Genomic DNA, 25,057 nt, shown 5'->3' on the forward strand with positions numbered 1-25,057 from the left:
TGAAAATGAACGCAAACGGAGCACGAGGGTCACTTTGTGAGCAATCTGAAGGTAAACATCGAAACTGGATGAAGACTAGTTTTTAGCATGGGGGTTTGATTGGAGCAAACCAAAAGGAACCCAAAGGATAATGCATTTATTACATAATATCAATAATGGCAAATGTTGACAAAAGTAGTTTCGAACTGAAAATCAGTTCACAAAACTTGGACCACAATGCTTTGTATTTGCACAATCTGTCTTCATCCGTCATGTCCTGAGGTTTCTTCCTCCGGCGGTAAAACGGGTCCTCCTCTTTAATCTCTTGACAACCATCTGAAAACCAGTTTGTCGTATTGACGGTCCGCTTGTTGTGCAACGCATTGTCTGAGCAAAACTCCGCTATTACTGATAGCTGAAAACCGCACATGAAACCCAGTTGAGGTGAAAGGTAGTATGTCTACAAAGCAAAATACGGATGCAACTAAGTTCAGCCTCCTCGTCCGCCGCAGCGCCTTATAAGGGGCAGGAAGACCGCTCTGTCTCCACCCTTGACTGCTGAACAGTCACTCATTGGCTGATCCGGGAATGCACTGCGATCTCACGAAGAAATACAGCTTTCTGATATGTTTTAATTGTTCCCGAATAGGGCTGCACGGTGGTCGAGTGGTTAACACGCAAACCATACAGCTAGGAGAGGGTTCAATTCCACACTCGGCCATGGAATTAATCCATTCCCGCTGCCCAAAAATATGAACAAAATACATTTTATACAGAATAATTATAGTTTTTCATGAAGGAAATGAGTTGTACCAGCTATGGTTTTCTCATTTTTTGCTGTTTTTTTACATTTAATCGAGTTCAATTCCACTCTCGTCCATCTCTGTGTGGAGTTTGCATGTTCTCCCCGTGCATGCGTGGGTTTTCTCCGGGTACTCCGGTTTCCTCCCACATTCCAAAAACATGCTAGGTTAATTGGCCACTCCAAATTGTCCATAGGTATGAATGTGAGTGTGAATGGTTGTTTGTCTATATGTGCCCTGTGATTGGCTGGCCACCAGTCCAGGGTGTACCGAAGACAGCTGGGATAGGCTCCAGCACCCCCGCGACCCTTGTGAAGATAAGCGGTAGAAAATGAATGAATGAATGTTCCCGAATACAAATATTTAAAACGTATTTTGTTCGAATTAATTATTAATTAAAAATTAATTATTAATTAGTCGTAAAAAAAGTAATTATTTGCGCAGTTCCGAATACCGTATTCGGGTTCGGCTCCACCCCGATAGGATACACTAGCTTCTTCGAGCACAACACACAAAAACACACACCTTTCCCCGAGTTGTCTTGAATGCAGCATAGTCGTATGAGTGGACAGTAGCGGTTTGAGGGGGAGGGGCTTGGCAATAGCTGCATTCAGAGTTTGTGTTTGTCTGGGTCCGGCAAATGTTTTTTTTTTTCGTTGTTCATATTGAAACGCCGGCGTTCCAGCACGGTACTTTAAGTACTTTAAATACTTTAAGCCCTGTTGTAGGCTTGAAATGATTATAGTGACGATGCTGGTTGCAGCCTAATGGTGAATTCAATTTTGACAATTTCCCTCAACTAACCAACCATTAGGAATGATCAGTTCATGTAGATAAGACAGTGTTAGACATAAGCTCTAGTCAGCATGATACTGCAGCAAATTATGTTTGTAGTGTGAAGTGTGAACTGTTGCTTGCACTTAAGCTTTAAGTGTATCGCACATGGTGTGTTTTTCACCCCATTCTCTATATTCTCTGCACATTTGACTGCATTTTTGTAATTATGCTTTTGTTCGTAAAATTATTCCATTCCATAATTTCAGGGTGGGTGTGCAAACTCACCGTGTAGCAGTGAAAGTGTGTCCGATGCTCTCCTCCCCTGGCCAGTGAACCACTGAATCACCTATGGCTGCTTCAGGTTGTGGCAAAAGATGAGCCGGTAGTTCCTCATTGACGGACCGCAAATCCCTCTTGCAGGATTCCTTTTCAAGCTACACTGATGAGAGAGAAAAGGGTGGGAAAAAAGGAAAATGAAATGAGATTTTTTTTTTTTGTAAAGAGGGTGGAGACAAATATAAAAGAAGATAAGCCGGTTGAAGCAGATTGAAGTCATATCTTCGGTAACAAAAATGTTCTTTTGCATGAGAATAGTATAGATATACACACACACACACCAACAATGGTGGCCATCACTTAGACTGCTGCCTCAATTGAGTCAGTGTCAAGTCTTTTATTCAAACAAACACATATCGAACACTTAACACTGGCCCCTTTCAGCTCACAGCGATTGTCTCCTCTGACAGCTTGTTAAACGGGAAACATAAAACCACCCTCACCGGGAAAATGATGCTCTCCCACAGGTTAGATTCATTTCAAAGTCTCTTGTTTTTGTGTTGGAGCTTTCAATGGGCTCATCCTCTCTCACTCCTTTTCATCCTTACATCCACTTGAGCGCTTGCGAGGTCAAGAGTGTGCCGTGGACGTGCACAGACCGCAGTCATTAAAGCGACATCGACTAAGCCTCAGACGTGTGTTCTGTGTGTGTACGTGCATGTGTCCCGCACGCCCCCACAGAATTTGTGCAAGTCAACTGTGACTTTGTGTTGGTTAATTAGGGTTTATTAAAAAGGTGAGCAAGCGCACTTGGCGAGTCAGTGAATGCGCAAATAACGGGATGACGTGTCGACGTCATTGATGACATCGACACAAAAAATACTGCATGTCGATGCGCCTTCACTCAGAATTAGTGGTGGGCAAAACTGTTCGTTTCAGTGAACAGGATCATTCCGATTCATTCAGTAAAAATAGCCGTTCATTTCGGTCAATTGGTGGTTAGCCTGTGATCTCCCCCTGTGCATAGACCCGGTCAGTCGTGTCGAGTCAGTCCGTTCACTCATTCACGTTCGTTCCGACTCAACAGTTCAGCAACTAGTGCTGTGTCAGTCATGAACAAAACGGCCGGCGGACTGAACGGATATTTTATGGGCGGTTCATTCACTAAAAATAGCCGTTCATTTCGATCAATTGGTCGTTAAGCCTGTGATTTCCCCCTGTGCATAGACCCGGTCACGGGTATTTTATGGGCGGTTCATTCGTTCGCAAAAAAGAACTGGTTCTTTTGACCCATTCGTTCACGAACGCCACACCATTACTCAGAGTCAAAACATGGCGAGTATCCAAAGTATGGGAATACTTCACACCAAAACGTAATCATGCGGTGGTTTGTGACCTATGCAAAACGAGATCAGGCCAATCAGGTTGTTGTATCACGTTTGTAACAAACGGCGACATACCAACATGCTAGGTGCAGTAACACGGTAATGCGGCTCACACCTGGTTGCTACTCGATTCCTATGAAGAAGAAAATGCAACATCACCTTGCATACGTGTGCGCGGTGGACTGTGGTGAGGTTGGTTTCACTTTGGATGTTGGATTTTAGGCTCCCTAGGTACAGTACAGCGGTAGTTGCCCCTCACTGTGCCTGGACTGCTGTGTTATGTTGTGATGCTATGTAGCTTTCATGGGAAGTGCTGCTCTTAACTGCTGTTTAATAATTCGGACCGTAAATAAAGGAAAAAGGTGAGTGGTTAACTTATTTTTTTTAGACATTGTAGTTAAGAACATTAAACTGTTACTATAAGTTAAGCAAAAGAACGACCCTGTAAGAGACTACGTACATTATGAGAAACGTACAAACAACAATTCATTAACCCTTAAGTGATTCCTCTTCTACCAAGGTCTTCCATTGTTCCTGCAGTTGAACGTTACACAAATGACCTGACCTACTTCAGCTTGTCTGCAACACCTTCACGTCAACGAGGAGAGGAGACAAGAACAAGTGTGAAGGAAATATGCATTAACATTCTTTAATGCTTTGTCTTCCTCTGCTTCTGGCATCTTGTGTCAATCATCTTTGTGTTATTAAGTTGTGTTTGCACCATCTCAAAGGCCTCCCTTCTCACTGCACTACTGTGGTTTTATTAGATATCAACACATTCCTTTTTCACGATCTTCCTGAACATAACGCACCAAAGACACAACACAATAAAATGTGCTAATGAAGCTTGCAGAGGCTTTAGCGGCATTATTTAGCTTACGTGCCTTCCAAAACCAACTGGACTCAAGTCTGAGCCTATTTAAAAGCTGAAGAAAATCCCATTATTGGAACAGAAATTCCTGCATTGGCTCAAAGCCTCGAAAATGCGACAAAATGGAAACCATAAATCAGTTTTTTTTCCGTCTGGAAGTACTACAAGAAGCCAATTATTGTGTTGTATCTTCAATTCTAGTCTCAATAGAATAGCAGCTTGCATGGTAAGGTAAAATGGCACTCTGCTTGCCAATCAAGTATTTATTTACATTCTTGACATTTGTTTAACCTTTTACTCAGAACAGTGTCAAGAAGGAAAACAAGGTGGTCCAAGGCTCCGTTTTCAACAGGTAGATGAGTGCGGTGACTCAGCAGAAAACAAAAAGGGCTAAGTAACATCGGTCATGAAAAGTGACCCTAAAAGGCCTCCCTACCGGGACCAAATCCATAATGGGACAGTCGAGAATGGCGCTGACAGGGTTTCATTGTGTCTGCGAGTCTTAATCCCACATATCATGCTTAACCTTCAGCTGCACAATGGCGGACATTGTTTGAAGGCAAAGGGAGAAAGTTGAAGTCAGAAAGCTTAAAAAAAAAAAAAAAGGGGGAAAGGGAGGAAGGGCGGGAAAGGCCACAGAATGGAAATCAGCAAAGTGCAGGAGCGTTTTTAAACCTGCGCTTCCTTTACAAAACATTGCACCATGAAGCCACACGGACAATCTGGTCTAGATACAATACAATTGGCTGGGAGAGACACTACACCCTTGCAACTTAACTGTTATTTTGCATCACTTCGTGCCCTGCCATGCTTCTACCTTTGGAGGATTAACATCAACTCCTCAGACTTGACCTGTCCTACCTAGTTGTTGCATATGAAGTGATGAAACATGCATGGATGAAAGGCAAAATGTCTTCTAAGACAACCTGAATAGTCCAGTTGCGATAGATTCGGTGCAGTAATTATTCAGAAACCTTTCGAGACATGTAAAGAATTTTTTTTCTGAATATTACACTCACTTCAGAAGGGGGGGGGGGTTCAACATGGAAGGCGAGGAGCACCATAAAATACTTCACTACCATGAAGTGCATAGATAGAATTGAATTGCTAATAACACAGGGTTTCCTCTACATGTAACTGATTGTCGCAGTGCACCACTACAAAATAAAAGTCGCTGCATCTTAAAAAAAATTTTTGTTTGTATACTTGAAGCCAGAGATATATAGTGTATTATTATGTACGCACATATTGACCACAATTTTTTTTTCTTTTCTTTTTTGTCCCGTCCAGCCATTGGGGCAGATAGTATTGTTGATCTAAATACCGCAATCAGTCTGAAAACTGTCTTGCTGGCACTTGTGCATGTGGTCAAACATGCGGCACGCCTTGTGTTGACTTTCACTTTGTTTGAACAACAGCCCAAAAATGTGCAGTCAATTGACGACTTACTAATCCTATCTGTGTCAGCATGTAGGATTGCTCACTTTTCAATGGTATTCCACTTTTTTGGCATGTTTGTTTGGCGGCATCTAACTATTATGATATTCATTGATTATCATCACAGTTTACTATTTTAAAGTGTCACTTAATCTTGTTCTTTTGTTATTATAATGCTTATGAATTGTCTTCAAAAACACACATTTTGCAACTAAAATATGAGACATTGAAAAAAATGAACACAAGTTAATATTGTTTTTAAACTAAGCATACTGACAAGGCACACAGTTTGTCCCTTATTACTGTGGCAATGACAAATAGTCTCTAAAATGTGTCAATTGATGACAGCTTGTCTAAGACTATCGACGCCTGCATGTGTGATCACTCACATTTCAATTGCATTCTATCGAATTTTCTACCATTGCCAGACATTTTTCATTAGGTTGTCCAAGGTGAGACCATTATTGGCCACCACATACCTCCGCCACTGTCTTTGTTTACACATTTTGCCTGGCTCTCACTTTCTTCTGTCTCTATTTGTTTATGTTTACCATTGTTACATTTAGTCTCTGAAAGCAATGCAGTTCGTTTGGAGCTTGTTTTTGTCCCACAGAGAAGCTCTAAGTGGCTGTCACCTTCATGGGTATTCGCTGACTTATTTTTTTAAATGTCAATTAACAACCTCGCTCTCTGAGTAGCTCACCAAAGAATATTTATTTCAAATCTTAGTATTTTTTAACTCTTAAAATCAGACATTCTACCTGTATTTTAAGACAAAATAGTATGAGCACATTAAGAGGTCCAACATTAGAAAAGCAGCAACAACAACACTTATTCAAGTCTTCTGGGTATACAAAACATTTAACCTCCTTATCTGCACAAGTGACAAAACACCACAAGCGTCACAAGACAGGTGCATTCTTCAATTCAATTCCACCCAGCACAAAACATGCGACTGTGAGATGCTTATCTGCAGACATGGAATGAAACAAAAACATGACACCGCTTCGCTCTGCTCCCATTGAGGCTTTTTTAAACTGTGTCAGAGGTCACTCCTGTGGTTGTTTTCTGGCTGAGAAACCAACAATTAAACAGATGTGCAAATGTGGAGGTGGGGTGGGGGGGGGGCACTGTGTCATACTGAAGGCTTCTACTGTTTTGACCCAGTCATGTAGCCAAATAAAATAAACACCTCTCAATGTAATGACAAATTTAAGAAACAATACAAGCAGTTGATGTTTGCTAAATACAAGGATGAAGAGTCTTGAACCAGTCATGATGTGCTATACATATCACTATATTGACACTTACTATGGTACCCATTATGGCATTGTATGCTCATATCACCTCCTACTTTGGTACGGGACAAAAATCAAATTAAAAATACTATATTATGAAAGCAGGAAGTGAACAAATGTAACAGTTACTGATTGTAAAAGTACCAGATGGAGGGGTAGGATTTAATAAGCTTTGCTTCTTCCTACTTCCTTGTGGAACTGTGAACTGATTATGTGATGCATTCAATTGTAATCTGATGCATGTTCAAATGAAATTAAACCATTACATTACACTTCAATAGCGCTGCTAACATTCATACATACAAAAAAATGCCCTTATAACGATGCATCAAAGTCTAAACGAGCGCTGACACAAATAATTCATAAATGCGCAGAGTCTAATTTCACAAACAATATCCGACTGGAAACTTTAAGCCGTAAGCCGCTAGCAAGTTAGCACTGCGTCATGCTAAGTATGGCTAAAGCAGATTAGCATGTGACTGAGCGGGTCCCAATTGTCAGTACGGCCTTCATTGAGAACCTGTTATCTCTCTGCTGAGCTAGGAAGCAGATAACTTTTACAACCACTTGGACTTCACGGATAAAAGCGTATTGTTCCTAAAATATGATATGAAATATTTCTGCAATTTATGTGATTATGGGTCATGCCAAACCAGTTGAGATCCACTGATAAAAATGTTGATCAAGGTGTGATCCTAAGAGACTAACAGAGAGGACAAAAACAAAAACCAAGGTAACAAGAAACATAACAGGAAGAAAATGAAACTGTCATATCAGCCTCCAGCTTTGAATTAGAGAACGTCCTCTCCTAGTTTAGACATACTTCCCTCGCTCGGCCCATCACTGATAAATTATTGAGCATGTCCTGGGGGCGGGGAGGTTGCAGCTATTCAGGTCATGATATCTCTTTCCCTCAAAAAGCTTGCAGACTCGTTTCATGATTACCGAGCCGCAGAGAACATCACATTGTGAATTTGTTAGCATTTCAAAATAAGGAAGTGTATAGCAATTCTATGGAAGGTTATTTGTGCAACTTGACCAAAATATTCATTAAATAATGTAACAATATCATAATGTTCACTATAACAGAACCTACATCTGATCTGAATAGGTATTTCTTTACAAAAAAAAATGTTAAAAAGTGTAATCATCCTATTCCTTGCTATGCATTTAATTGCCACTGTGTCACATTCATATGTCTACATTCAATGTCTGCCGCCTACAGACGAAAGACTACAAACAAATGTAGCGTTATTGGCATGTGTGGGAGCTCACACAGCAGCATTTTCTTCTTTGGTTATTCAACCAAGAAAAGCTGTAGAATTCTCCTAAAACACTCTTTTTTGTGAAAAGGTGTTTTAAGCGAGGTCTTCACCGGGCGCAGCCCCATCTGAGACTATGACATTGAGTGTTATTGATCGGTCTTTATCACCCCCTCTCCTTTCACTGTCTGCCTAATTCTGATGGAAATTTCCACACCAGCGCACACCAACACCAGCAAGAGTCTGCTTTCACAGGCTTTAAATAAGACAAAAATAAATAAAACACATCTCTCCGCGCTCGCTCGCCGTTCTGATTCCCAGCCTAAGAGCTGTCCCCGCGGCTCCGGAACGTTCCTCTGGCTCTTAGGCGGCGAAACATTGAGACTCAAATAACGGCAAACGGGTACGCTGCCTTGTCATTTCCATCTGTGCGCCAGCAACGGATCAACACAGCAGCTGTGATGAAGTTGACAAGCGATTATGGAGGACAGTGAGAAAGACCCGGCAGACTGACGATGCACTTTCATACAGGAAGTAACAGGTCATACTTGGTCAAAGGCAAACCCTCAGTTTTCATGATTAAGTCGTCCCAAAAGGGTCCATTTGAAACCAAAACATTGTAAATTTAATTCATTTTATACACCCATAAATGCTAACACAGAACACTTGTTTTAATAGAGAACTGTTTGACATGCAGAAAACAATGTGAAATGCATATAAATGAATTCAAATGAATTAATGAATGAATTAAAATTTAATTAATTAAATTTAAAAATATTAAATTAATTAAATTTAAAAAATATTGAATTAATTAAATTACATTTAAAATTAAATGAATGCATTAAAGGGGCAAATAAACATTTAATATCACCTTTTTTTTTATTTTTACAACCATTAAACTTCACCTATACCTTGTATAGTAAACCTGAAAATACTTTAAAGTAGTGTTAACATATTGCATAGCACATTTACTATCCACTCAAACACATAACCATTATTTTCTAAATAGTTGGCAACACTATGAGTAGCAAGATAATTGTGTCTTGCATGGCGGTGGGGCTCCACGAGTGCTGCCAAAACCGGAGAGCAACATCTACTGTGCCACTGTGAAGCAGAGCATGACTCCCTCCCCTTGGGAAACTGGTTTTCCAACATGATCAGGAGCCCAAAACACCTTGACATTATTATTATTATTATTATTATTCTCCTTTGACGACCGTTATCTGTCAGTCTCCAAAAGACGAGGTAACGTTACACACTAGATCAGGTGAGCCCAGCTTTTTAGAAAGACCCGCATCACCTTTTGCTTCAGCCTGACCTCTCCCAACAACAATCCCACGCTGTCGGCAGCTGGCTAGTCATGACACCGCTGTGTCTGCAGTGCATGTGTGTGTGTGTATTGGCTTTCCGTATTAAAACGCACGGGGTCGCCTTACATACGTGGTCCTATCTCACACAGCGGGAGGTTGGAGAGTTGTGACTCTGCTGGTATGCGCATACGTGAGATCTTGCATGCTATGGACGTGCCTCTTTGAACCTGCAGCTTATCAACACTTATATTAGCATTCCATATCCAACTGTCTTTGAGTGTTGTTAGTGGAATAGTAGCGGAATAGTAGTGGAAAATGCCAAACTATTACAGTGAACACAAAAACATTGTCACATTATTTCACAAAAGCACAAGTAAACGTGCAATAGAACATGAATCCACCTTCCTATTGGTGAAAAAAGGCTTGTTGTCAATCAATCAAAGCACTAGAACCCAATTGGTTGCCAATACCGCCGTCACGTGGCTAACTGCCGTGGAGACGCACATTATTCGGTTCTCTCAAAGTCAACAAAAACACTTTTTGGGGAATGGGACACATTATTTGTCACATTCCGACAGTAAATTTAATTATGTCATGCATTCAATAGTAACTTGACGCATGTTCAAATAAAATTTAATAAAATTTTAAATAAAATGAAAACTAAAACATTACCAAATAAATCACAAATAAAAAAAACTTTGCTGACCTGGGGTGCAAACATTCATAGATATATGGATTTATATTCTTATGATCCATCTACATCCATCTGTGTCCACATGATCAGCATTAATAGTAATGAGCACAAAGTGTGTTTTTTGTAATAGAGGTCACCATATGGGGAGCTAAATCCATGCTAATTCAGGCCAGTGGCCGGATGAGATTATGTAAAATGCAAAAGCTTTGTCAAGGTTTTTTTTTGTTAAGTCACAAACATTTCGCATCAAAATCACAAAATCAGGCATAAAGCGAGTCAGATCGTCATGACATGCCACAACATAACCCCTACTAGAGCATTCCAGTACAGGGAGTGAATGTCATAAACTGTACGTTATGAAACATTTGCATATTTAGACTAAATAATGCACGTCATGTCGATACAAATGATACTCGAACAGACCAGAAAAAGAGTCATTTTGTGTTTTAGTGATGTGCTAAAAACGTCAAAAACAGGTGATCCACGCTAGACTGCCTCAAAGCAACGCAACACCACGCAAGGAAGTCAACGGACAGAATATATTTAAAGTGCATTTTGCAGCATGTGTATTTAATGATAATAAAAATATACATGTCATGTTCTGCTTTCGTCTGTTTTGCATGAGAACAAGCTTCGGTTGTGATGGAACGAACTGAGCTAATCGCTAGCTAACAGTTAGCCCCCAAGAAACGCAGTTTTTTTATAAGCTCTGCAATTTATAACATTTCTGTGAGCTAAAATGTACGCCTAAACACCCAAACGTGTTTTAATAACGCACTCGCAGTTTACAAGTATTGCATAAACATAACACGGCGTTAGCTTAGCATTGCTAGCATTCGCTGCTGTAACACGCAGAGTGGAGCAGCGCTGTTAGCAAAGCAAGCTAACAATCTTACCAGGGCAAAAACAAACAGCAACGCGGGCCGACAAGCATCAATTTCCGGCTCCGGCTTTTCGGTGGCCGCTGTCCGTTGGGAGTGACGGCAAAGTGGACGTGGTGCTCACAGCACGCACAGTAGACAAGGCGTCGGTCTCATCGCAGAAGATGCTAGAAGTGGAAACCAGTTGCTGTTCGATTTCCTTGCTTGCAAGTCGTCTACGGCGCGCACGCACACACACGCACACACCCCTCCAGGGACGGAGCTGCCAAATCCTGACCCCGCCTACTTCTTCATCCGCAACACAGGAGGAAGCAACTGCCAAATACTGACCCACACCTCGACTGGAACATTTATTGACTCTTGAAAGTTAAATATTTGTGACTTTTCTGCTTTGACTCGCCTTCTTTGAATGGTCTTTGGCAACCAAATCGAACCAAATACTGAAAGTAGGTCGTTAGTATGATTAGTTGACAATTTATTTTCAAAATACATATTCATATTTTCACATTTTGTTATGAATTTGTTATTTGAATTTGTTATAAATAAAAATAGCTGTAATTTCTTAAAATATCGCTAGCTCTTATCAGTTTTCACAAATACGATTGTGCTGTTGACATTTAGATTTCTTATTGATATTTTCCTCACATTGGATTGTATGTAATAAAATATAATAAGGGAATATATTTATTATTTTGTCGACATCGCGTTGTTTCATCGCTTTATATTGTTGTATTTAGGTATTTTTTAATTGCTCACATAAGAATACAACGCATAAGAAACATTGATATTATTCTAACCAATAAACGCCAAATTAAAGCCAAAATCACAGAATAATTTAATAATCTTGAGATATTTTTCAAGTAAAGTGTATCTCTTGTAGCACAACACAGCAAAAGGTGCAGTAACGGCCACTACACTGCCATCTGATGGACAAACATATGAACAGCAATTTTTGCATTTTGACATTGTGGCCTTTAGAATGTTGAGAGCAATATTTTGAACTGTATGAGAGATTTTGAGAAACTACCATGAGATTTACCTAGAACTCCTTTTTTTTCAATTATACTTTTATGATCCCAAGTTTACATGTCATTGAAATGAATCCAACAGAGCTTTTAGACGCTTTATTGCTGTTTATTATTATTATTTCTTTTACACACAATGGAATGTTGAACACTTGAACACCCACCCAGCCCAAAACTAATTAAATAGCAAAAGAAAACACAAAACTAGAATGCCGTCATTCAACACACATGACACTATAAAGTCTTTCTAACAAATAGGCTGTTTACAAAATGCACTTTACATTGGAATGCATACAAAACATGCGTAACATGTGTTGTCATATTTGCAGGTATACTTGTGTGGCAACAAAATATTATTATTAAAAGTGTAGAAAATAAATCAGCTCCTTTATTATCAACGTCCTTCCGATAGCTTCTGGATGAAGCGGACTGCATGTACTGTAGCATTCAACTGTTATATTCATTATTAGAAATAGGAACTACAACCAACCCCCCCCCCCCCCCCCCCCCAAAAAAAAAGAAAGCCACTATTTTGATATAACAATGTCAGCTATACAGGAGATTATCTCTTCATGGCTTGAGGAGGAAGAGGAAGTAGTGCAGATTTTTTGCCAAATGTAAAAAAAAAAAAAAAACAATAAAAAAAATCCCAGTGGTGTCGTAGTTGTTGTCTTATTATTTGTTTTCTTGTGGTGATGACTCGCCAGTGATTTAGGCCTCGTATACCCTGTTGGAAGAAAAAAATATAATTTATTTATTTTTATATTTACGTTTATATTTGCTTTCCACACTAAAACAAGACAGTTATATACTTTATTCATCTCCAAGAGAAAGTGGCAGGTCTAACAGCTTGATAAAATATACATACGATCAAAAGCATGTGTGTAGGTCCATAAAAAACAACAACATAATGACAAAAAAATAATAAAAATGTACTAAAATTATGAACAAATTAATAAATAAAAATATACATATAAATAAAATAATTACAGATAATAAAGAACAATATATCATGTAATATAGCATAATACCCCTCTGGTGAGCGTCATTACAAATAATGATAATACATAATGTATAGGAAACTGTGTTTGTTTTGTTTTTTTTATTGCATTTTCTTTTCTTATTTTACTCCAAATGTTGACATTCTCATGTTATTATTGTTTGTTAATTTCCTGCAAAATATTTGATAGTATTTATCTTTCTATCTGGATATTTTGGACCCTGATGTATTTTTAAATAAATGAATAGATTAAATACGTATTTTTAAAAATATATAAACAGACGTGTAACTGGAGAGGGCCATTTTAGTGCCTTTCATTTGATTATGGCGCCCCCTGGTGCTTATTATGCAAAACATCCACTCCTGTGATTTTGTTCTGCTTGTCAAAGTCGAATTAATTTGAGCAGGAAAAGAAGACAATCATTATTTCTGTTCAATTTAATGTGTCATTGAAGGTTTTCACAACATTAATTTATCGATTCACTGCATCATGAAAGAATGTTGTTGGCCAAATACTGAAACTCCACAAATGAAAGTAACCAGAATGAACATAAATGAACTCAAACCTGTGTTTGTCTTTCCAGATGCGGAACCACTTGACCAGATTCTTGGTGCTCTGTAATTTGGGATGAAGGCAGTACTCCTGACCCTTGAAGCGGGACACGTTCTCCATTGTCACACTTTTAGGAAGAAAAGGACAACAAGAAATAATCAATAACGACCTGAATAAACTTGAAAAAGAGTGCTGCACCAATAGATCCAACAGAGGGCGCTGTCTGACAAGTCTATTCACTCAACATTTTACAGCAGGAAGACACTTCAACAAGACTGATGTTGTGTAACTACACAATTTTCTATGTACAATATTGTTCCTGAAGGTGTCATACGGAATTTAAAATGTATTTAAGAACTGCAAAAGGTATATTATTGGGAAAGGGTGTCCAAAGTGCAGCCCAGAGGCTAATGTTAGAACACATTACATAACGTAACACATTCATTCATTCATTCATTCATTTTCTACCGCTTATCCTCACGAGGGTCACGGGGGATGCTGGAGCCTATCCCAGCTGTCTTTGGGTGTAAAAAAATAAAATAAAATATATATATATAAATAAATTATTTTATTCATGTATTCATTTTCTACCACTTTTCCTCACGAAGGTCGCGGGGAGTGCTGGAGCCTATCCCAGCTGTCTTTGGGTGAGAAGCGGGTACACCCAGGACTGGTTGCCAGCCAGCCAATCACAGGGCACATATAGACAAACAACCATTCACACTCACATTCATACCTATGGACAATTTGGAGTGGCCAATTAACCTAGCATGTTTTTGGAATGTGGGAGGAAACCGGAGTACCCGGAGAAAACCCACGCATGCACGGGGAGAACATGCAAACTCCACACAGAGATGGCCGAGGGTGGAATTGAACTCAATTAAACATAAAAAAACCAGCAAAAAATGAGAAAACCATAGCTGGAACAACTCATTTCCTTCATGAAAAAGTATAATTATTCTGTATAAAATGTATTTTGTTCATATTTTTGGGAATCAGGAATAGATTAATTGCATTAACATTATTTCCTATAGGAAAAAATTGCCTCAGTTTTCTCACATTTCAGTTTTTAGACCAAATTAATACCAAAAATGGATTTATTGTTCTATTGTATTGGATGGCACATTGTTGGATCATGTGTCATTTTGATGATACATCGATAAAAACTGAGACCAGGTGACAAAAAAAGCCACCCCAGCCAAACTTGCTGATTAGCATTGTTAGCAAACACGCTGGAGAAACAACATTTGTTTCATACACGGAAACGAAAGACATAATTAAACTTAAGCCAGGCGTGGCAGCTTCTTGGCAAATATTTCATGAAGCAAAGTGACGTGAGCCCCATGAATGCATCATTGGTCCAGAGACAGCCTGCCTGCATGTGGCACATTCAGGCCGAAGGAGAGAAATGTGGGAAAAACACCCAGCATGCCCTGGGCCTCTCCTCCGCCCCTCCCTTCTTCCCCAAAGCATGAATGTTGCATGAGTTGACTTGGAGAGAGCAGGTTTTGAAAAGGCACATTCAGTGACTATCAGGATTAGATTAAAGGCTTTGCCTGCTTTTTTCATTTTTTTTCTTAAAGCTGTAAACATGTTGAATGTTTATATTGTATACTTCAGGGGTGTCCAAGTGCAGGCCAGGCCTTTGGCTTTATTCTAAAACAATAATTTCACAAGAAAAAAATACATATCAGCAGCAAAAAAGGACAAATCGGCCGTAATTTCTTGAATAAAATCGAAATATTAAGAGAAAAAACTTGTTCGCTAGCGGTGAGTTGAAATATTAAAAAAAATACTTTTAAAAAGTTGTTATAAACAAGTCAAAACATTATATTAATAGTCAGAATTATAAGAAGAAAATTTACAAGAAGAAAGTTGAAATAGCTGGAAAATTAAAAACAAAACAGCAGAAATGGTTAAAAAAAACACATTAATTTTACAAGAATAGTCAAAATATTTAGAAAAAAATTCTACCATGCAGAAAAACTAAAAATTACAGTATAACATCATAATATGTGGAAATTACGTAATTTCAGAATTTACAAGAAGAAAGTTGAAATAGCTGGAAAATTAAAAACAAAACAACAGAAATGGTAAATAAAAAAAAACATTAATTTTACAAGAATAGTCAAAATATTTAGAAAAAAGTTGTACTATGCAGAAAAACTAAAAATTACAGAATAACACCACAATATGTGGAAATTCTGTAATTTCAAAATTTACAAGAAGAAAGTTGAAATAGCTGGAAAATTAAAAACAAAACAGCAAAATGGTAAATAAAAAAAACATTAATTTTACAAGAATAGTCAAAATATTTAGAAAAAAGTTGTACTATGCAGAAAAACTAAAACTTACAGAATAACGTCACAATATGTGGAAATTATGTAATTTCAAAATTTAAAAGAAGAAAGTTGAAATAGCTGGAAGATTAAAAATAAAACAACAGAAATGGTAAATAAAATAACACATTAATTTTACAAGAATAGTCAAAATTTTAGAAGAAAATTGTACTATGCAGAAAAAATTAAAATTACAGAATAATGTCATAATATGTGGAAATTATGTAATTTCAGGAGCATGCATTTGAAATATTAAAGAAAACTTGTTATTTTTTATATTAAATAAAACAAAGAATAAAGTTGCAATTCATGTGAAATTATGTAGGGAAAGTCAAAATATCATGTTAATAAAGTCATAATTAATTGAAGAAAAAAATAAAATGCACTGAAGCAAATTTATGACAACAACGTTCAAATAATTGGGGAAAAAATGTAAACTAAAGAGCCAAGCCCAAATTTGCACTAATGTGTTTTTTTCATCTGTATCACGGAGCTGATATGTATTTTTCTTTAGCTTCGTTTTTCTTTGTTTTCAACTTCTTAGCCCACCACAAAATACATTTGTTGCTACCTGTTCGCCTTGGCTCATAAACACATCATAATGAGACTGTGAACGCACCTCTGTGCGTACGGTACATAGATGAACTGATGAATGAGCTTCTTAACACTCCTCGTCTTCCCGAGAATAAGACAACGTAGCACGAGGGATCAGTGTTGTCGACTTATATATTACATATAGTCGGTATTCTTACCCCACTAGTGACAAATTCAGGTCTTGTTCGGGTGGGAAAGCCGGGTGTCGGGTGCTGCGGATTGGCTGTCTGGCTGCTTCAAAGTTATTATGTAAAGCTGGGAGACGCCAGTTCTTTCTTCCGAGCTTGGAGGACGCACTCGCTTGGACTTGGACATTTCATTTGATTTGTGTATTCTAGTAGTACGCCCAAATGTTTCCCTGCCATCCACCCATGCTTTAACCATTTGCCATTTGCCAGCTCGGGACAAAACTCCACCGGTGCCTGCTGCTCCCTCCTTTGTTGGCTTTGTTGCACTTTGTGTGATTCTTATTGAAGAAACTATATCTGTTTGTCGGCCTAACGCCTTTGCATCTGCATGTGGAGTTCATCACAGGATCCCACTGTTTCATACAGTTTCAGAATTTCCATATTTTAATCCATGCATGTCATAGCTACTAAATTATATAAACAAGCCTCCATTAAAGTACAAAATAAGACATTTCGGAGAAAAAAAAATCCAGCAAAGAAAGATGATTCAGGACTATGTGTGTCTTGTGGTAAGCAGCAACAGCAGCAGTCCGGAATGCCAAAACAAGCTAAACAAGCCATGGGAGCCAAAACCACCACAAGACAACAAAAGCTAAAAGAGAACGAGGGATCTCTCGCTTATTTCCCTCCTTCTATCCTTTTCCTTTTACTGCCTTTCCAGAACCCGCTGAGACTAATTTTTCACCGGGCACCAGTAGGTGGTGGCCCCTGTCACATGCAAATAGAGCACACACACACACACACGTCAAGTTTGCATTTGACGACAAACACTTGTGAATATGGGAATGCAGGAAATAATGGTAAAACATCCATTAACTAACCAATCAGCTAAAACATTATTACTATGACAGCTAATTAAGGTGATTGTAGTCATTGTAGTCACACTTTGTCATTTTCCCAACATCAACATGATGCACCATGTAGTTTTAGTTGTGTGCAATGCCGCGATTGGCCGGCAGAGGGCAACCGAGAGCTCATCTTACGCAACTGTGGCTTGGTGATGCTGACATAACCTCGCTGTTGTTGTTGCCCCTTTCGCTGCACCTTCGATTGGGACACTTCAATAAAACTCAAACTCAAAACTTTTTAAAAAATTAGAGTACAACTTTGTTAAGAAAGTGTACAAAAAGAGTGAAATGTGCATGCAATGTTATTGCAGCACACATTATTAGTGTTTCATTGGATGCCTTGACATGTGAAAAAAGATAAAGTTAACTAACTGTAGTAAAAACAGTAAAACAAAAGTAAAAAGAAGTCTTAAAGGTGTGACATAAGTTAATAAAAGGAGACGGGATCATCTCTATAATACTACTACTTATAAAAAGTAACTCACAATATCATTTTTTCCTGGCAGTAAGGATATTTGGGTTTGATCTCCAGCTTCTGCACATCCTTGTATCGGATCTTTGGTCCTTTTCTGGTGCACCGGCACTTGTAAGCTGCAGAGGAGGGGAACACACAAAAAACAGGTTAGGGCTGTCACAAATACTGCGTTAACGACAGTAACTACATTTATTATAGTAGTATTTATTGCAGTTATTTGGCTCCAGACCCTACTTTCAGAACTGAATCCTGCACAGTGGGATTCCTTATTTATAAAAGGAATGTATCCGCAGTTAGAGCAAAGAAAACTTGTGTACAAGCTTCTACATTTGGTTTAATATTATTAGAGCCCTCTAGACATGAAATAACACCCCTATAGTCACCCTTTCAATAAAATTACCCAATATAATAGACATAATAAGAGTAAATATGACATAAATAAGACATTATTTGATACTTTGACTTCCGGTTTCTGTGCAGTACTTCCTATTGTGCAAAAAATAAAAACAAAAATATTTGTATTGCACTATTGTACTTTTCCTATTGTACTTATCAGTGCAATATTACTGTAACATTACCTAGTGAGCAGTGTAGAATACCACATGTCTTTGAATGAGTCTTCTGAATGCCTTATACTTGTATTTTAGTTTAGTCATTTTTATGCTTAAAAATGCTTAATTTAGGCTTTTTTGTTACTAATAATAAGCCGTAATCAACCATGTAGCAGCAATGATTTATTCATATATTTTGAAAAACGTGATAAGAGTGAAGTCCCGATATTAGAAGTACAAAGTGGTGATTTTGCATCCCGGCAAGCCACACCTCTCCGTTATGACCTGCACACAGTAGCGTTCCCAGAGTCTGGCAGTCTTTAGAACGTCCATATATGTATCTCCAACTCATACACACGCCTACGTGCCCAGTACTCCCAATAACATCTTTATTATGTGTGTTCTAAACAACCAGAAAGAGAGATAAAAACAATAAGTGGATATTCTTAGCACTGTGCACTCCGAGCTGGCCATCACGTGATGACACAATTAACTAATAATTCAGCAATTAACCTAACACGGGAGCAAAATCGCTGCATTGGAGTATGCTCGGAATTTGTACAAAGTACACTCAAAATATGTAAATCCAACTTAAATTGCGGTATATGTATGGTTTGGAGCTGTTCATATAAACAGTACAAGTACGTATAATCTGTGAATAAAATACAACCAAAAAGACGGATGTGATTAATCGCGATTAATTAATTTGAAAATAATTAATCTGGTAAGATTAATCTAAATAAAAATGATTAGAAATGTAAAAAAAAAAAAAAAAACGCAACCGGAAACTGGAACTTCATTGTGAAGGTTTGCTCCCCCTCATTAGGTAACCGTTCTAAAGTGCTACATCTCCCAAAGCTCTAGTTTACAGGCCATATGTGGGGGCCTAATAAAAGGAATTTATTTTATAGAGGAACATTTTTGTGATGGGTATGGTGGGATGGGAACTGGGGGGGGGGGGTTTGACCACCGTTATGGTCCAAGGTTTGCAGCATCCATCAGCCGTGTGACAATAAAGCTGTCACATCCCTCAGCCAACGCAGCGCCAACACAACGCGCGACAACAAAGGCCAATAAAAATAAAGCGTGCTGAGATTTTGTTTTTTCTTTTTCAACACCTGAATGTTGCAAACTGTTTTTTTAATGAATAAAACACTGGTGCATTTACTCTTACCGTCATATCCAAAGCCTCTTCCAATGGCAATGTGATACATGACACAAACAGAAAATCACATCAATAGTTGTTGCTAGGCAGAATCCATAGGTCTCAGTAAAAACTGCCGTAAGGGTCAATAACACCCTCAAAAAAGACTAGCCACATGCTAGCCACACATGAAAATATATAATTTTGTTTTAGGAAAAAAACATAAAGAAATATGACAACAATTTTCATTGTACGGCGACAACACATTTTATATAAAATACAGAGTAGAAAGAAAAATGGTGCCATGCCGACGATACTGAGCAACACCTTTACATGCAACACCTTACATGTCCAAATATAACCAAATCTATGAGAAATTTGGCATTTTTTCCTAAAAAAAAACGTGAAACTGAGACAAAGTTGTGCTGCTTTGTCAATGTTTTCCTGCTCCCACGTCTATTAATGAATTAGATTCCATACTCAACCCCCCCCCACCCCCCCCCCCACCCCCCGTTGCTCCTCTTCTATATGCGCCATGCATGGAGCCTCTAATGAAATAAGTTTTTTGTTCTCCAGTGACAGGTGATGTTGAGAAAGCTTGCAAACTCCACAACAAAAGTGAGCTTTCATCACCTTCTTACAAGATCATAAAGCAGCAGCTTAACAAAACAACATTTATTTATTTATTTTTGGTTTACCTTCTGCACTCAGGACGTGTAAGGCCACCACCAGCAAAAATAGAGCTGTGCACCGAAGCATGTCTGCACAAGTGAGAAGATGAAACCTTTTTTTCCCCTCTCTCTCTCTCTCTCTCTCTCTCTTCCAAAAAAAATCCAAATACTTCAAAAGAACTCTGCAAATAATTCAATAATTCATTAAGTCAAACGAAAAAGGCTCAGAGGTTCAAATCCACTGGCTTGTGTGGAGCAGTGGAAGTGATGGAGGAGGTCCACTGCGCGCGTCCCGACGAGGCTCCACACACACTCTCACCCCCCCGCCTGCTGGCTGCTGCCTTTAAAAGCGTCCCGCTGCCCCCTTGCTCATTAACATGCACCACCAGACAGCCAATCAAAACCCCCGAGAGAAGAGGAGAACACAGAGTCCATTTCTAAACATTAGAAACACTGTGTGTGTGTGTGTGTGTGTGTGTGTGTGTGTGTGTGAAACACTTCAACCACTTCATTATATACACAATATAATGAGATCCACAACAAGAGAAGTAAGATAAATAAATGAAATTTGTAAGTTTAAAGTGTCAAACTTTTTCCACCGAGGGCCACATACTGGAAAAAAAAAATCACAGGATGGGGGGGTGGGGGGAGGCATTTTAATATTTGTATCATTTTAAAAACATTTTGTAAAAAGGCTAAAAAAATATATAAAAAGATAAAATATATATAAATAGATTATATATATGTATAAAAAATCTGTGAATTATAAATTCACTATTGTTCCCAATTTTGCTATTTTTCCGGTAACATTTTCTTTCCACAAAGTGCCGACGGCCTATAAAAAACAAGCTGTGTGCTACAAATGGCCACCCAGGCCCCACTTTGGATAACCCTGCCCTACAGTATGCCTACTGTACTCACAACACGTGCAGTTACACAACATCACGTCTGATCAAATCGTTTTCCTGCTGGAAAATGTTGATTGAAATGATTAGTGAGACAGTGCCCTCTGCTGGATTCATAGCTGCAGCACACTTTTCCCCCCTGTAGATAGCGCCATCAAATCATTTTCTAGTTCACTCATTCATTTTCTAACGCTTATACTCACGAAGGTTGCGGGGTTGCTGGAGCCTATCCCAGCTGTCTTCCGGCGAGTGGCGGGGTACACCCTGGACTGGTGGCCAGCCAATCACAGGGCACATATAGACAAACAACCATTCACACTCACATTCATACCTATGGACAATTTGGAGTCGCTAATTAACCTAGCATGTTTTTGGAATGTGGGAGGAAACCGGAGTACCCGGAGAAAACCCACGCATGCACGGGGAGAACATGCAAACTCCACACAGAGATGGCCGAGGGTGGAATTGAACTCGAGTCTCCTAGCTGTGAGGTCAGCGCACTAACCACTGGACCGCTGTGCAGCCCGTATTAAACTCATATTGATCCATATTCTAAATTTCTCAGGTATACCATCTGAGTGTTAAGTTGCTGTGTGATGATTTTGTTAAAACTTCAGCTGTGTAGGATATAAGATGCTACATGTTCCTCCCAACCGCTCCTCATTGATACATACATTCATTCATTCATTCATTCATTTTCTATCGCTTATCCTCACGAGGGTCGCGGGGGGGCTGGAGCCTATCCCAGCTGTCTTCGGGCGAGAGGCGGGGTACACCCTGGACTGGTGGCCAGCCAATCACAGGGCACATATAGACAAACAACCATTCACACTCACATTCATACCTATGGACAATTTGGAGTCGCCAATTAACCTAGCATGTTTTTGGAATGTGGGAGGAGAACATGCAAACTCCACACAGAGATGCTCAAGGGTGGAATTAGTTAATTTATTCAATTAAAATTTTGTATATATCACCAAAAATGAGACTATCCTGGCGCGTGTGCAAGATTTCAGGATTCAACTAAAACAAAGGAGACAGCCGATCACTCAGCTCGGTGACCATGAAGTGTCCACCCGCGCGGTCACCACACTCATACTTGACCTCCATGTGTGTGTGTGGACTTGCATGTGAGCCCATAGTAATACAACAATTCCGTGTATGTCACCTGATTGAACAGCAATGCAGGACGAGACGGCAGCCGCCATGTGATCATAAAGTATGACCCCCTGCAAAGACAAAGTCCCGTTAGTTGAGGCTCACATTTGTATCAATGTGTTTCATTTGAGATGCTACAATATGACGGAAAATCTCCCAACAAAAAGCAATGCCGATGCTAACTGACTAGTTTGGGGAAAAGATGTTGCGGCCTCAGTGCAAATGAAGTGCACGCGTACCTAATGAATCGTCTGGGGGGGGTGTCTAAAGTTGCTGCCTCATGAGGACGCTCATAAAAGTTATTTTCCTTTCAGCAGATAATAATAATAATACCCTGAGAAAATCCTCTAACTGGCGATAATACATGTAACGCGTCTATCTCTTGATCTGGTGTGTCAAAACATGCACTGAAGCTGCTGAGGCGAAGCTTGTTACTAAAAAGTCTGTCATTATCTGATCAAAGAGTGCTGAGAGCCCGAGGCACAAGTTCAATTTCAGAAGACACTTTGCTTAAAAAAAAAAAAAAAAAAAATCCCCTTTGAAGAAAGTATTAGCAGCCCAGCGAATGGGATGGCAGATGTTGAGGCATCCTGACCACGTCTTTGTGCGCTTACATAAGCTGCGGACCGCTGTTTACTCCGAGGTCCCACCGGTTGGAGCTGCACACTTTTACTGGACCTTGCAGTGAGGAATAAATCAACACTGCTCAGTTCAGCCTGGAGTCAAATATGGCGTGCATGCCGAATTTGGGACTGTTTGGGTTGTGCGGGAATGTGACAGGAGACAGAAACAAGGACTCAGGAGCACTTTTATGAAAGTTAAACAAGACGTTTGAAACCAGAGAGGAAAAACGCATACAGTTTTTGTATGCATACACCCAAGTTTTGTTGATTCCAGTAATTTTTTTACAGTAAACCTCGGATATATCGGAAATTCGTTCACAACGGACAGATAAAAAAGAACCGATTTTTCTGTAATGCATTTCCAATAAAAATTCATTGCATATATCGGATTTTTTAGAACGGATTTCGCCTATTTCGGACAAAATCTCCAGTCCCGTTCCAATGCATTTCCATGAAATTTCCCTGGCATATATCGGATGGCCGCATCGTTATGCTAATCTTGTTGATGTCACTGGCTATTGTCTTTCTCCTGGCTCCAGATTTAGGACAAATATAAAAGTGAGTGACGTCAATAATACTAGCACAGCAGTGAATGAGATCTTAACCTCACTATTGGAAATAACGTAGGCCTGACGGGCGTAACAGGGCCTAGCTTAATTAACAATTTGTTATGCTCAGAGTCCAATAAAGTTAAATTCTCATTACCTTACGTCTCTTTTCATTGCCCAGTCCAGGTACATTGGAAACATAGTCAAGGAAGTGCCTTTTTATAACGGATAAAATCCGATTTACGCATATACCGGATATAAATCCGATATATGCGTAAAACGGACATTTTCCGGTATACGCATATAACGGATTTCGCTTATATCGGACAAAACCAGTGGGAACAATTGAATCCGATATATCCGAGGTTTACTGTATTAATGCGATTGCTAAATAACCCGCCATGGGGCCCAAAAAAATGTTGCAAGTTGCAGCAATTTGATAACGCAGGTGAGAAACACCATTGAATTCCATCTCGCCGGAATGTACGGAATGCTGGCGAACCCTGTGAGGAATCAGCCACGGGGTCGGAAAAAGGGTTCCTCAAATTGAGGGTTGAGAGCTCTCGACATTGAGCTAAAGTTCCATCCATTCATTATTTATAATTACAGTATTTCATTTTGTTTCCTGCTTGTGAAACTATAAAACCAGTTGAAAAATTGCAAGAAAGTTTTATTCTGTGATGCCAAAAAACGTGACCTTGATGGTTTCCAACATGACTGGCATGACAAGAAGATCCCACCTGATATGTTTTCCACACGGTACAGTGGAAAAGGCGCCATCATGACCTTGATTTTGTGAATGGAATGATGGAGCTTGGCGGCATGGCGGTCGAGTGGTTAGCGCGCAGACCTCACAACTAGGAGACCAGGGTTCAATTCCACCCTCGGCATGTTCTCCCCATGCGTGGGTTTTCTCCGGGTTTCCTCCCACATTCCAAAAACATGCTAGGTTAATTGGCGACTCCAAATTGTATGAATGTGAGTGTGAATGGTTGTTTGTCTATATGTGCCCTGTGATTGGCTGGCCACCAGTCCAGGGTGTACCCCGCCTCTCGCCCGAAGACAGCTGGGATAGGCTCCAGCACCCCCACGACCCTCGTGAGGAAAAGCGGTAGAAAATGAATGAATGAATGATGGAGCTTAAGTTTGTCCAGGGGCGTCAAATGGCAGGTGAGGAACCTAATTCCACTGTACACTCATTCATACTCCAGTGTAGAAGACACATGTCAAAGTATTGAATTACTGAACACAGCGTTCTTGTTTTGCAGACCCGTAATGGATCATGATGAAAAAGTGAATCCAGTCACGCATGGGTCATATTGACTCGACATGCCAAATTATCATCAAAGTGGACGTGCATTTGCAACCCCGAGAGGCAAATATTCAAACACGCACACACAAAATGCACAAAGGAGTGTGAATATGGGGCAGTAGGCGGGGCCGACAGCCTCAGGTGAAGATG

At 39.4% G+C, this 25,057-nt stretch overlaps 2 protein-coding genes across 6 annotated transcripts in view; both read right to left on the reverse strand.

Annotated features, from left to right (window-relative positions):
- Positions 1 to 11,242, reverse strand: part of fam13b (family with sequence similarity 13 member B) — a 45,525-nt gene extending 34,283 nt beyond the window's left edge. For 3 of the 5 annotated variants that reach the window (XM_058064680.1, XM_058064681.1, XM_058064676.1), the window contains exons 1-2: positions 10,989 to 11,241; positions 1,845 to 1,993 (exon numbers count right to left, since the gene is read on the reverse strand). The gene's annotated coding sequence lies outside the window, so the exon portion shown is untranslated. Of the gene's footprint in view, positions 1 to 1,844; positions 1,999 to 10,988 lie in introns of all 5 variants that reach the window. The other 2 variants (XM_058064679.1, XM_058064677.1) reach the window with 2 other exon arrangements.
- A 1,270-nt stretch (positions 11,243 to 12,512) lies between these two features.
- cxcl14 (chemokine (C-X-C motif) ligand 14) lies at positions 12,513 to 20,676 on the reverse strand. The gene is made up of 4 exons (XM_058061812.1): positions 20,389 to 20,676; positions 18,006 to 18,111; positions 13,565 to 13,678; positions 12,513 to 12,725 (listed from the first exon to the last, which is right to left on the reverse strand). The coding sequence occupies exons 1-4, from the start codon at positions 20,447 to 20,449 to the stop codon at positions 12,710 to 12,712; spliced, it is 297 nt and encodes a 98-aa protein (XP_057917795.1). The 5' UTR covers positions 20,450 to 20,676; the 3' UTR covers positions 12,513 to 12,709.
- Between the last annotated feature and the right edge of the window lie 4,381 nt (positions 20,677 to 25,057).

Source organism: Doryrhamphus excisus, chromosome 2 (genome assembly GCF_030265055.1).
Source record: "Doryrhamphus excisus isolate RoL2022-K1 chromosome 2, RoL_Dexc_1.0, whole genome shotgun sequence".
Classification (NCBI taxonomy): domain Eukaryota; kingdom Metazoa; phylum Chordata; class Actinopteri; order Syngnathiformes; family Syngnathidae; genus Doryrhamphus; species Doryrhamphus excisus.